Source organism: Sitophilus oryzae, unplaced genomic scaffold (assembly GCF_002938485.1).
Source record: "Sitophilus oryzae breed Bouriz unplaced genomic scaffold, Soryzae_2.0 scaffold_1521_pilon_pilon, whole genome shotgun sequence".
NCBI lineage: Eukaryota > Metazoa > Arthropoda > Insecta > Coleoptera > Curculionidae > Sitophilus > Sitophilus oryzae.
The window spans coordinates 1342371-1357356 of record NW_022146194.1 but is presented as its reverse complement, the minus strand read 5'-3'; the positions used below and the strand labels follow the sequence as shown (position 1 = coordinate 1357356).

Genomic DNA, 14986 nt, shown 5'->3' with positions numbered 1-14986 from the left:
GTCTCGGGCAACTCAGAGATGAGGTGTTCTGGTGTTTCCCCATTTTCCTCACAGAATCTGCATTTGCAGTTCATTCTTAGCTTCAATCTACTAAAGTGTAAAAACCCGTGAGGTATGAAAACTGTGAAAATCCGAAGATTGTTTTTACTTGAATACTACTAAATACTATAGAAAGGTGTTTCTAAGAGTTGTACATTCTTGGTATGTCAACCACTGGGAGTTGGAGAAGTGAAATTATCCTTTTAAGGGTGTTCTGCATTTTACACAGGTTTTACCTTGCTGTAGTTGCTTTAGATTTGTGTAGCAAAGCAACTGCTCCATAAGTAATCATGGATCTTACTATCATGGTATACATCCAGCTCAAAACGTTAGCGCACCTATTTCCCGCAAGCTTTTGGCATATCATGAGAGCCTTTTTGGCTTTGCTGGTAATGCTTTTAATATTCCTGTTCCAGAGAAGTTTGCTCTCGAGGATTATACCCGAATATTCGACTTGATGTATTGGTAGTATTTATTTTTCATCTAATTGGAGTCTTTCAGACTTCGCTTTCTGATAAGTGGTTTTTTATGAGTTGATGCTCAGCCTGACAGTCCTGCAATGTCTCTCAGTGATACGGAGCTCTCTTTGGATAATACATACATACTGCCATTACTCGCTGACGAGTATTTGACACGCATCAGAAGATGGTCACACACGGCGTTTTCTTTCATGAGCTTTTCTATGACTGAAAAGCCCAATACGTGAAGTTATCTGTCTATCGCACTCCGGACATTCAGAAATCTCATTGCTTTGTTGCCTCTTTACTTTTTGGTTGTCGCCGTTAACTGAGTTTACAATTCTCCATTCCGTTCTATTGTGCATGTTAATTGTCCTTCTGTTCTGCATGTTAATCCCCTTTAAATTTTCGTGGAAAATATCTTTGTACATTTTGAGTTGTCCACCCGGCCTCATCTTACTGTCTACAAGTTCACCGTAAAGCAGAGATTTTGGTATGCGGTTTTCTTGCATTCTGGATACGTGACCAGCCCATCTTAAGCGGGACTTTGTAATCATGACTTCAATACACTCGCAGTTAGCTTTTTCAAGGACCGATACGTTTGAGATATAATGAAACCATTTGATCCTTAAGAGTTGTCTGAGATGTCTCTGTTGCATCTTGTTTAGTACGTTCATGTGTCGGCGATACGGCACCCAGGTTTCACTTCCATATAACATGGTGGGAATTATTATTGCTCGGTACACTGCAAGTTTCGTTTTTGTGCTCAAGTCATGATTGTAGAAAACTCTGTCTTTTAATTTCCAGAATGCTCTTGAGGCGCTGCTAATCCTGTGCTGAATTTCAGAGTCGATATTAGCCTTTTCCGAAATCAAACTGCCGAGGTAATTGTATTCCGCTACATATTCCAATAGTTCTTCTATTTTTATAGCATTGTTGTCATCTTCCGGGGGAGTGCACATGATTTTAGTTTTATCGATGTTCAGCTTAAGTCCCAAAGCCTCGTATGCCCAGGTATGTGTTCACCATTTTTTGCAATTGCTGTAACTCTTTGGATAATATCACACAGGGTACCTTTATGTTTCCCCCGAGGAATCATGAATATGTCGCCTGCATACCTTATGCAGTATATTCATACATATGGACTCCTATGGATACTATGGAAGAGTCTCCACCAGTATTAACGGTTCTCTATGTTTACCTAATTCTCTGAAGTATAAACGTATGAAATTTAAATATAACAATTACATACACGAAACGATTAAGCTATCAGAGCAAAGCGCGTGTGTATAATTTTGTCGAGACACTTCGTATCCCAATAATTATCGTGTAGCCTCTCTGTGTGTTCGGCTCTGTGGACAAAAAATTGTTTTTTAATGACCGGGCCGGCGCGTTTGTGCGCTCCAATCGTTAGATTTTGATAATTGTCGGCCATTAGCCATTAGCTGTTTGTGTTGCCGTCGCTGTAATTTACATGATCGTTACATGTAGCGCAGATACACATCTCTTTATGCCGTTGTGTTATTAAAGCTTATTTGTTACATAGGACCATTAAGCAGGTACTACTGAAAAATAATCTATCTTCCGTAGTTTTTTTTTCGTGGTTTTTTTTTAACGATTTTTGTTCAAATAATGTCTAGGTATTGAAAAGGTATACTTTTGTGGAAAACTAAATACTCCCAACCATTAGGCACCTAATCTACGCTATAAAGATGCATACAATTTATCTTTTTATCCGAAACGTTGAATTGACGTCGTAAAATCTTGTTGTAGACAATTCTCTGAAATATGACATGCATATCGATGCTTTGTCGAAAAAATTAAGCTCTGCCTGTTTTGCGTTAAGATCTGTTTCTAAGAAGCTTAACTTGTCAGTGGCTAGAACTGTTTATTATGCACTTTTTGAGTCGCACCTCAGATATGCCCTTCCATTCTGGGGTACGTGTTGTGCGACTCAATTTGACCGCATTGTCAAGCTCCAGTATATATTCACTGGGACTAAACAGCAGAACTCATTGCCAGGACTTTTTTAAAAATTTAAAAATATTAACTCTTCCTTCCTTATTTATATTTGAATCCGTTTGCCTAATACGTAAGCATGTATCAGGTTCTCAAGAAAGGCCATCTCACACTTATCCACTCAGGAACGCGAAGCAAGATCATTATCTACCTACCCCACGCTCAGAGTTAGTTAAAAGTTCAATATTACAACTCGAAAAAAATGCACAATCACATTTTCTCCATTTCGCAAAGCATTGAAATCTTATTTACTAGACAAGGCTTTCTACGCCGTTTTTTTACGCCCAGGTTTTTAACAAGACACTGTCTCATCAATGAACATTCAGCATGTCTCAGTAGATTAAAGCTCAGAAACAACAACAAATACAGATTCTGTAGGGAAAATGGGGAAACACCAGAACACCTGATCACTGAGTGTGCCAAGACGACAACCATTCGTGCAATAACAATAACAAAAACAATAACTTTTCTATTTTGTAGATTTCTTGTCCAGTAATGAAAAATCAAAGAACTTTCCAATAAATGAACCCTTTTACAATAGACTACGATAGAGATTATTTACGAGTTCTTAGTTGAAAAATAAAGTTGAGTTTAAACGGTTTAATAAATGTTCTGTGTGGTTAATTTTATTTTATTTCATTTTAACGATACAAAAACCGGCATATTATGATAATAAATAAATTATTAACGCGCTAAAATAATTAATCCTTAAGCACCGTCATTAGTTGTAAAACGCTCAGGCCTTTATGACAGCCTGGATTATTTGCAGAAGAGAAAACTGTTATTAGGAACACCCACTAGCACTTTAGATCTAACAGAAACATAATAATAAACGCCATTACGTATAAACAAGCTGGAGATTTTATTGCTTCGAATAAAATTTCTACATAGATACATGCTGCTGCTATAAGTCGATTACTGATGTGGATTTAAAAGCAAAATGCGTTTAAATTTTAGAGATAGTATAATGCGAGGGGTGAACACTTAGGGGATTTATGGTGTACACATGAGAGGATTTCCAGGGGATGTACCGAGGATGTAGTTGATGTACCGAGGATGTAGTGGATGTACCGAGGATGTACTAGAGGATGTAGGGGATGTACCGAGGATGTACTAGAGGATGTAGGGGATGTACCGAGGATTTACCGGGGATGTATTTCGAATTATTTGGGGCGTAATTTGCCGAATGCGATGTTTGAAGTCATCCAAATTTGTGGGTTGTCTTTTGAATACATTTTCCATAAGGTATCCTCTTAAAAAAGGTTTTTTTCTAATATTTTTTTTCACTTTTTAATTTTTAAATGAGAATAACTCCAAAAAGCTTGGATTTGGGTATAGCACTTACATGGAAAATATTCAGAATTTTAAGAGCAATTCAAAAATGCAGAAAAATAATAATTATGTTGCCACGAGGGTTGTCATTAAAAGAAATTGTTTTGGACAAAGCATTTTTGAGACACCCTGTATAATATTCATTTTTTGCATAATCTGCCCCGGAAAAATTAAAATAATTGATGTGGCCGAGCGATTTCCAAAAAAATGTGGTTCTCGAGATGTTGATATTTATTCAATATTTTACAACCACCCTGTACGAAATCAAATAGGATCGAATATCGATATTGAGAATATAGATAGTTATAGATATTTCCGATATGAAGTATTCATAAAGAGATATAGCGGTATCTGTTATATCGATAGCTATATCGATATTTGTGGACGAATATATCGTTACTTGGTTTTCACGTATGTGAATTAGCTTGTGCACATCCGTTTTTCTCAATGAATTTATTAAATAAAGTTTCACAAGCCGATTTGCACAAATTTCATGGGAGTGAAAATGGACCTTTATTTGATATATCGATAAAAAATATGGATACTCAAGGCTTTGTGGCTCACCCCTACTCATAACCTCAAAATATCTCGCAAAATGTATGTATAAGTCAGAATATAGACTTTAATCCATATCTCTAGTATAAGTTTATGCAAAACTGTGTTTGGCATGTGTGTTCATATCTTATTGCATAGTGCCGTAAGCGTTATGAATTAAAGGGAAGTGTGTGTAAATAATTATTATTGTACCCTCTATACGTCAAAAACGAAGTTCATAAATGCGAATGCCTTTAGCGTTGCCTATTTTTAGGTCTGTTTTATAAAGTAGATCCTCGGTAGCTACTAGATCTCATTTTTATTTGGGGTTCAAAACACGAGATTGATAACTTTGCACATAATATAGGGCTTTACGCATGACTAAGTTATTTTTTCCGCCGACATAAACTGCATAAACCGAGGCATAAACTGCTGTTATACAGGGTAAGTCTTAAATAAGTGCAAATATTTTCAGGGGTGGTATATTTTGACCCCAGGAACACGTCTATGATGTTTTTTTGCAAATAAAATATGTTAAAAATCGTGCATGTTCTTTTAAATTTCCCTGTATATTTTTCGAAAACTTTTTAGAACTGCCTGTTCATCGCTAATTTTCCCACGTTATAAATTCTTAATCTCTGATATTACCATAGTTACAGCTTTACTCTATGGTTACGGCACTAAAAGGGATGCAAATACAGAAAAAATTCAGGTGGCTATCAAAATTAAAAAAATCATTTTTTTTTAAATTTTCAAACTTAAATAACTCGGTTATTTTGGACTTATTTGAAAAATGGTAAAGAAAAAATATGTTTCTTTTATCGAGATCTACCAGCCCTGAAAATATTTGCACCTATTTAAGACTCACCCTGTATAATAAAAGTAACGGCGAATTGTTGTAGGCACAATAATAGCCGAGATTGTTACAGCTCTGGCAAGATTTGATATGGGTTGGCGCGCCTTAGTTCGATTCTCGATGACCCCATATAATTTTTTTAAATGGTTTTGACTTTTTTTATCCTTTTGAATTCAACAAAAATATTAGGTGTCAACTGTATTACTAGCCAATAAATTGTAGAGGTTTGAGAAATTTTGTGTAGTTATACATATAATAAAGCTCGTAATAAAGTGGGAGATCGCTCTAACATAAATAACAATTCCGGTTTCGTCGTAAGTAAAGTAACCTTAATTTTGTTATTTTAAATAAAAACACCCTGTAAATTTTTATATCCCTCTAGTAAATGTAAGTCGAAATAGTGCTTCATCTTTTTTTATATATTTAATAGTTTCGGAGATAATAGCGTTCAAAATTTTAACTGTCTTTTACCATTCAAATAAAATTTTAAAAAATATATACAGTGTGTCCAAGATAAGTATATCTCGAAAAGTATTTTATAGATACGTAAAACGGTTCATCACGAAAATTATTCTAAATGTATGGCGTACACATGAGAGGATTTCCTGGGGATGTACCGAGGATGTACTAGAGGATGTAGGGGATGTACCGGGGATGTACCGAGGATGTAGTGGATGTACCGAGGATGTAGGGGATGTACTAGGGGATGTAGGGGATGTACCGAGGATGTAGGGGATGTACCGAGGATGTACTGGAGGATGTAGGGGATGTACTAAGGATAGAGGATGTAGGTGTACACTTTTTGCCCTATGTGTTTACCCCTCGGTATAATGCAATAACATTTATATGGGTGGTCAGTGGCGGATACAGAGGGGGGGCCCATAGTAAAATCTATAAATTGCGTTAAATATTAGGCTTTTGGGTTAAAAATGGCGCCCTAAATAGCATATTCCTCATTACTTTGTATCTGCCCCCCCCCTAAAATAAATTTCTGTATCCACCCCTGTGGGTGGTGGTGTTTTAAAAGTTACTTTTTGAAGTGAAACTTCTTTAAGCGCACTGGGAATAAAAATTGAAGGCCGTGACACATGAACTAGCGGGATGAAAAGTGGTAAGGATCGCACGATCGTGCAAACACCAAAAAATATTTAATTTAAAGTGTACCAAAATCCTCTAGTTGAGTGCTAGGAAGCAAATTTTTATGCATGTTTTCATCGATAGGTTTGTAGCTTCTGAATAACGGTCTAGGTAAAGCATCTAGCTTTTTTGCTAGCTCAGAATTAGAATTATTAGAATTAAACAACTTCATTTCAAACCGATATAATCAATGAGAATATTCGTATAATTTAATAAAATTACTGTAAATCACTATAAATAATAAATTGTTTGTAAATGAACTGTAATTTCTGTATTATTAATCCGGTGTATGATGGAGATAAACAATTGTGATTGATTAAAATTTTATTTTAAGATGAAACTTTTCTTAACATTTCTCACAACAGAATTCGAATAATGACAAGTGATATCTGTCTAAAAAAGACAGCGATTTATCAAAGCAAGTGACAATTTGGATTATACAAAAGAAATATCTACATATTCTATGAGTTTGCCTAACGATTAACATTAATTTAAAAATAAATCCCCAACATGAATCTATACTAATATATAAAATCCTTAAGTGACTCACTGATTAATAACAGTGTAAAGGTTCAGATAAGAAGGCGTTTTTCGAAATTCCAGTTCCAAGAGGGTGAAACGTTATTTAAAAAAACGGACAAGCTTCCGAAAAAACGCTTAAACACGTATATTTTATTTTGTTTTTGACATATTTTAAAAATTTTTAAAAATGTGGTGTTTCGAAAAATCTGGTCATTGATTAATCACGATCCTGCTTAAAGCGCTTGACGTAAAAATCTGATTTTTGGAAAACGGATTGAATTTATGGTGTAGAGGTTCCATAAGAAGGGATTTTTCGAAAGTCGAATTCTTAGGGGGTAAAGCCACCTCTGAAATATTAGAATATTTTTTATTTAAAAACCGGTGAGTTTTTCGGAAAAACTCTTAAACACGTATATTTTATTTTGTTGTTTTACATATTTTAAGATTTTTTAAAAATTTATACATAAAATATGACCATTGAGTAATCACGATTCTGCTTAAACTGCTTGACGTTTAAAGCTGATTTTTGGCAAACGGATTGACTGTGGGGTGTAGAGGTTCGATAAGGAGGGGTTTCTCGAATCTCAAATTCCAAGAGGGTTAAAACGCCCCTCAAATATTACAATATTTGTTATTTAAAAAACGGTTAGTCTTTCGGGAAAACGCTTGGACACGCATAATATTTTTTTATAAATACATATTAAAAAAAAAATAAAAACTCATACAGGGTGTTCCAAAAAGTTGGGTAATTGATTAACGACGATTCTGCTTAAACTGCTTGACGTAAAAAGCTTATTTTTGGCAAATGAATTTTTCAAAAGTCAAATTCCAACGAGATGAAACTACCCCTCAAATATTACCAAGTTATATAATAATATGGCCATATTGTTTTTTCTCATGCTGACATAAATGTGAGAAAATTTTATCCAGTTTGTATGTTAATGGAAATTCTTGCTTTGCTTTATCATCACCATTACAAATGATTAATTCGACGCAAACGAAGTCACGGGTACACGCTAGTAATGAATAAAATATTTAAACAAAAACAGACCACACAAAACAAATTGTTGGTTAGTGGCAGTTAGTATAGTACTCGGAGATCTAGATGTAGTAGTATTTTGGTTTAATGGTCACAGCTGCCAGGCTATTAGTGATGTGTCGGTATTTGAGTAACGCGATTTTGGAGCGGTATTTTTTTGTAACGCCGTGTCGCGCTCCACAACGAATGGGGAACCTGTTACTGAAGAACGACAATCATAATGACGACAAAATTATAAATTATTTATAATTTGCAAATAAATTATTTATAATCGCTCTTGAAGTTAGCTTGAACCGTAGTAACCGCATAGCGACGTGTTTAGCTCCAGCCGTAGCGATTTCGTCGGTCGCTTACAATAGTTACTGGAACTGTACGTAGCGTCGGGCCATCTCGATGGCGATCGCGACGTGTTCGTTCCAGCCGTCGCGTTCCTAGAGTTGTAGTTCCCTGTCGCGTAACTGCTGTAACTGGGCATCGACGCTCAACCTCGCCGGCGCGGGGGTCTACTTCGCTCCAGCAGTCGCGCTCCTAGAGTTTTAGTTCCCTGTCGCGAACAGAAGTAACTGCTGTAACTGGTTATCGACGCTCGATCTCCGAGGCGGCTTACTTCGTTCCAGCAGTCGCTGGAGCGCTTCTAGGGTTTCGTTTTCGCCTGTAGCGATTGGGTCGGTTACTATTGGCGTTACGTTACTTTTGAAATAGCGATTTTTGGTATGTACTAAGCATGGTATAAAATAGCGTTGTTTGAAAGATGAAACGAAAAGCAAATAAAATAAAATGAAAATTTTATTTGCTTTTAAACATTTATATAAGTTTTATTGTTTATATCTATTTTTAAGGTCTGATGATGGCTGGAATTGCCGAAACCGGTCACCAATAAAGAATTTTTTTTTGACAGTGGTTTGTGGGACTAGGTAGGTAGTATAAAATAAAAGTAGGTACCAATGCCAGAAATACTACATAAGCGAGGACCGCGAGGATTACACAACCGCTTGGGATTATTATTATCACTTAGGATTACAAAATCGCGGTATTTTTCTGGAACGGTTGCTATTGTAACGCGACTCATGTGGAACCGGTATTCCCATCACTACAGGCTATCCGGTCGAGTGATAGAATAATTATCGTTTTTTTAATAAAAATTAAAAAAACATTATAAAATTATAAAACTAGAATAGTATACGGTTTTATATTAACTCTAATTTTTTTGAAGTTTATAAAAAGCATTCATAAAAAAATATATATCCTTTAAATCATTTAATTAAATAGCTGTTAGTGATATTTCACTTCAATATGCGCACATAGTGCCTACACAACTTTTTTAAATAAATTTTAAGGGGCGTTAAAATTATTAGTCATTGCATAAAAGTGCACTGATAAAAAAGATAGACTTGAACTAAAGCCGTCATCGTTCTTGAAAAAAAAATTTAGTGGCAAGAGAATTTATTTTAGCGTAAAAGAAAATATTTTGCCTGAAGAAAAACTCTCTTAACTCAAGAAAACTAGTTCTCTTGAAAATATCGAAAAGTTCTCTTGAATCTATTTTCATTCAACCAAGTGCAAGTTACTTTGTTTTAAGATAATAAGAAAAATACGCTAGGAAGTACTTCATTCAAGAAACATGGTCATTTTTCCAATAGCTAAATACTCTTTTGATGAAAAATAATAACAACACGCAAAGACGATGACGAAGGACTGTATATACAATCAGTCGGCAGTCCGATCAGTCTCACGTCGCATTTCATAGATGGCACATCATAGTACGCACGGGTTTTGTTGCTTGGAATTTTCCACTTGGAATTTTGCATAATTTGCCTTTTAAACGCATATCGTATAACAAATTAGTGATCGTTATTAACATGCATTTGTCATTTTTTATGGACAAATTTTAGGACATATGGATTCTTTAAAGGAGTTTCTGAAAAAATGGAAATTAGAGCATTTATTTGTTATATTTGAAGGTAAGATACATTTACCTAATGCACCTGTTTAGATAATGCATGCCTGACTATAGATAGAATAAGAATATAAATATCGATTTTTTTATTCAAATAATTACAAAAAATTTAGAATTTCAAGTCGTCAAATTCGTCAAAATTCGTCAAATAAATTCAAATTTATTTGCTTTACTTTGATTAATCGTGATGTAACATTTCTTTGTAATTTGTAGAGTGATGAACCACCCCAAAAAATACCAAGGAGTGAAGAAGCAGAAATAACTACTATCGAGGAAAATAATATCACTTTACTTACTACAGACCAGGAAAACCTAAATTTATCAGAAAATAATATACCTCGTAATATGCCTGTATATGATGTATAGACTTCTCTTAGATCAAAATAAATTTTAGTTGAGTCAATAGTATTCGTTATTGGTTTAAGAAAAGTGTCTCTTTAATCAAGAAATGTCCTTTTTCAATCAAGAATTTTTGCATGAATCAAAGAGACTATTGTTCTTGTAGCAAGAACTTTTTTGCATATTCATTTTGGGTCAAGAGTGAAATACTTTGGACAGATAGATTCTTCTATTCTCTAAAGTAATTTTTTAAAGCTTATGAAAAGATAGTTAATGCTTTGGGCAAAGAAACGTCGTTCTTGGCCCTATTGAAAAGCGCCAATCTTTTGGGTCAAAGTCATATTCATTTCGACTGAGAGATCCTTTTTTTCAGTGTGTGCAGTTTAGGTAGGTATTTTGGCGGTATATGAAATACCGCTTGGTCTTGCTTAAGTTTTGCACTGGTAATGGTATGCACTCTTAAATTTACCAAAAACCTTTCGTCTGTATATATTTCTTTTATCTCGATTGTTTCTATCTGATTAAACCAATATCTCTTAATGCTAATTCTACTGCCACCGGTATTTTCTCTCTTCATTCCATCGCATCGATTCGTTCAAATCGACGAGTTCTGCCATCGATGCCATCAATCGACAAGGAGAAAGACTGCCACGGAATGTCGATTAGATCCTGTGGCATTTTAAGCAGCAAAAGCAGCAGCCGGATAGTCATTTTTAAACTTATTAATATGCGAGAATTAAATATGCGGTAGCAAGGAACTACTGCAGCGTTATCTATCAACCGAGATAGAAATGCTAAGACGTTTGCGATTGTTTTGAATTACAATGTTGTAGGTAGTTTTTTTTAGTGTTTTTTTTATACTTTTTGGCTAAATAAGTAGTTTAGTTAAATTTAGGTTACTAAAAAAACAGAATAAAAGTAAATATTACAGTTAATTGTATCATTCTTCTATGATTAACGATTTATTTAATTATTTATTATAGATTGTATCGGAGGGGGGTTCCTTATAAATCTGTTGTGTCCCCCTTTCTTGAGTTAAAACTCATCATACAGTCTCTGAGCTTTGACAAAATCTAGTATTTAAGACGGTTTTACAGAGCTTAGTTCTCCATCTTCGATATCAGTCTTACCAAAGTTTATGAAACACATGGTTGTCGTCTCGACGCACTCAGTGATGAGGTGTTCTAGTGTTTACCCATTTTCCCCACAGAATCTGCATTCAACGTTGTTTCTTACGTTTAATCTACTGAGGTGTTCATTGAGGAGAAAATATACTCCTTGGTTATCCGAAGATTGTTGGTTGTAAGATATGAATAATTTCTCCAAGTGTCTTAAACAGAGGGAGTGTTCCAGGTTCTTAAGTTCTGCTTTAAGTAGGTTTCCACTTGGGAAGCAGAACGGTTCTGGTGCAGTTAGTGGAGTCTTTGCTCCTTTTCTAGCTAGAGCGTTTGGTTTTTCATTACCTTCCAGCCCTTGGTGGACTGGCATCCAGAGTTGGACGACTTTATTTTCTTTGAAACAATTACTATTACTGTAGCTGTTTCACTTTTCCAAGACTTGAGATTAATTAATTATTTCTGTTATTATTTTTTTGAATTTGCTGACAGAGTACTACAACAGTTGTAGTACTACAACGAATTGGTTTTATTTTTTCTCCAAAACAGTACTATAGACAGGCATAGGTATGATATAAAGAAAAAAAGTTTATTTTTAGTTGCCTTATTTTAAAAGATAAAAATAGATAAAAGCTAAAAGATAAAAATAGATAAAAAAAAATAAAATATAATCCCCTGGCACGCCACTAAAGTTAATAATTATTATTTAATTAGTGGCGCATCTAAATCAGTGGCGCATCTAGAGATTGATTGTGGAAGGGGTAGTGGCAATATTTAAGTAAAGTACTAGATTTAAATTAAACTTTCGCTTTAAGGTATTGTAACTGTGGAAAAAACTAAACTTAAATTTGACTGGATTTTTATTTTGATTGATTTATTTTAATTTCGTTTGTGACAATTTTATTTTATACATATTTCTCTTCTTATTAATAATATTTATTTTTTCGAAAGGGGTAATTACCCCCATAACCCCTTCCATATATATGCGCCCCTGCCCTAAAATAGTCCATTGTTACTAGAAATAACATTAAAAGTTTCAAGAAAGTCCGCTAGAGGGTATTTAGCAAAATATTATTTATTATTTTTCTTTAAAAGTTTTATAACATCCTGTATCTTTAAAACTACGCATTTCCGGACCCATGATGAGTTTTTTTCATATTTTTTGATAAGAAATCACCCTCTGTATTTGAGTGTAAGGCAATGTAGTTTACTATACTCATTTTTTTTTTCGTTACTAGACGACATATGAGACACCTTTCTTTGTTTTTTTTTATGACAGGGAACAGCCATCTAGAAATTCTATCTCGTTTAATTTGAGTTCATTATTTTGTTTGGCCAAAGCTACTATATAATATGCAATTTATTAAACAACGACAACATACATTTATTAAAAAGTAGCATGAGTGTCCGCGTTTCGTTTTTTAAAGGTATCCAATATATAAGAATGTTTTTATGTGTCTGAAATTTCCATATTGTAAATTTAGGGACCTTTAAAAGTATAGTTTCATTACCATATCACGTGTTTGTTTTAAAAAGGTGTCCATTATTATCACGGGTATCTAGTTGATTTTACTTTTTTTTTTAATCAAGCATTAGGCAGTATATATACTGTACAAGTTGAAATATTGAACATATTGAAATGTTGGAAGCCTTTCAGTTATCTCCTCTGGCTGCTAGGAGGCGGTGACCTTTATATACAATATGTTCGAAAAAAAAACGGCGTCAGCGATGGCTATGAAATAAAGATCGCTGTCATATTATATATAAAATTATATGGGGAATAGCATCGATCGTTATTTCCAAGCCATATAGACGCTAATTTTTTTGATCACACGATATAACCTTCTTAATTATTTAAGATATGCCCAATTGTGGTCTGATTAATAGCATCAAATTTAGGGGTACCCAAAATTATGTTAAGAATGAGTGCATTTTTTTTGTGTTGACAGTGGAAGCCCATTAACTTCTATGCTCAGTATTTGTAATAATATATTGTTCAGGAACAGAGTTCCTGACAGATTATTGTGATAGATTTAATTGTTTAAGTGCCAAAAAAAAATGTGTTTATATCTAAAGAATATGCTAACCTCCCTTAAGGATAATATATTAAATCAGGCTAAACCTAAAATTGTTACAGTGCTAATGAAATTAGCGCATCTGCTATTTAACTGCACTGTTAGGTTAGAAATATGCTCATTAATTCTAATTTGTCATTTTGGTACTTGCCTGTTTATCGAATTTTATTGTGCTTTTATTATATTATTTTTTACATTGTTGTGATGTTCTTTATTGTGAAATTGTAGCTCTCCATACCTTGACAACCTTCTTGGTGTTTGTAAAAAGAAACAAATAAATATTAATTTTGATTTGATAAACCAACTCACCGACAGGGGATGCACTATCAGCCTCTCTCTCCCTACTCCCGCACTTATTACTGTTCCTTGCTGCCCTCCCGTGCCTTGACATGATCGCCGCGATGCTAAAGTCCGTACCGCTCGGCCGCATCGTGCAATTCTCCTCCATCACACGCAGTACCACCAACCAAATACCGTCACCTACGACGACCACCACGACCAACCCCAAAACATCCCCCGCACATATCAGTAAAAACACACCGAAAAAAACTACCTCACCAACGAAAATCCCTCACCAGATCGCGAAGATATCAGTACCAACATCGTCTCTTATCACCTCCCTCAGGTGACTCGCCACACGCCGCCAATTTGACAGAAGTCGTCTGTCGATTGTAAAAGACAGGAATATTTTACCGGAGGAGTTTCCTTTCTTCTTTTCCCCCCGGTCCCCCCACTACAAAGAAAAGGAGGCGCGGTTTCGGCTCGTAATGCCGCTAATTGATGTCAGAAGCGGAGTTCGTGTGTGTTCGGAAAGGTTCGGCTCGTGTAAAATCGTGTTTCTCCCCACTCTTAAAGTGGGAGGGGCTTGGGACAGAGGCAAGGGGGTGTGATTGAGGTAGGGTCCGCCTGCTCGTTGATTTGAAGCGTATGTTGTCGACGACGACGAGGAGAAGTGTCGGGCTACCTGGCCGGTGGTTAGAAGAGGCGGTGTTGCCGGATTCCTGCATTTCAATCTGAGTCGTTTAAAATGTGTAGTGGTTATATTAGATCTAAATTCGGATGAAAATTTAGTCACTGAAGACATCCAAAAAATGGCAGGAAATACAATTTTTCTATGAATTAAATCGAGAGAGACAATTCAGGGATTTAGACGTTAACTGGATCAAGTCCTAGAAGATAATTATGGAGGAAATGAGAGTTAAAGTTTTTTAAAGTTACTTAATTAAAATAAAACAACCTGAAGAAGAAAACTTGACACACAGCTTTATTATATTTAAATTGTATAATTGCAAACTAAAATAACTCAAAATACAACTGTGGTCATTCTTATGAATGTTTGTTTATACTTTTTTGGACTTGAACAGTTTTATCTCTGAAAATATTTGAAAATTTAGATATAAATTGTTTCATCGGTTTATTCTCCTTCGTTATTAAGGGATTTGTTGACTTCACATTGCCTATTAATTGTGTTTTCTCCGATTTTTATAAAAATTATGGTATATAGGCGGGATAAAAGGAAGAATATCTTTTAGAATGTGTACGTTCCGTCTATATGAAATGACAA

The 14986-nt window shown here is 34.8% G+C and overlaps 1 protein-coding gene across 2 annotated transcripts in view; it reads right to left on the bottom strand.

The window, feature by feature from the left end:
- Positions 1-14062, bottom strand: part of LOC115878745 (T-box transcription factor TBX20-like) — an 86960-nt gene extending 72898 nt beyond the window's left edge. For both annotated transcript variants that reach the window (XM_030895330.1, XM_030895331.1), the window contains exon 1: positions 13732-14062. In XM_030895330.1, the coding sequence (XP_030751190.1) occupies positions 13732-13870 (139 nt within the window). In that variant the 5' untranslated portion in view covers positions 13871-14062. The remainder of the gene's footprint in view (positions 1-13731) is intronic.
- Positions 14063-14986: the final 924 nt, after the last annotated feature.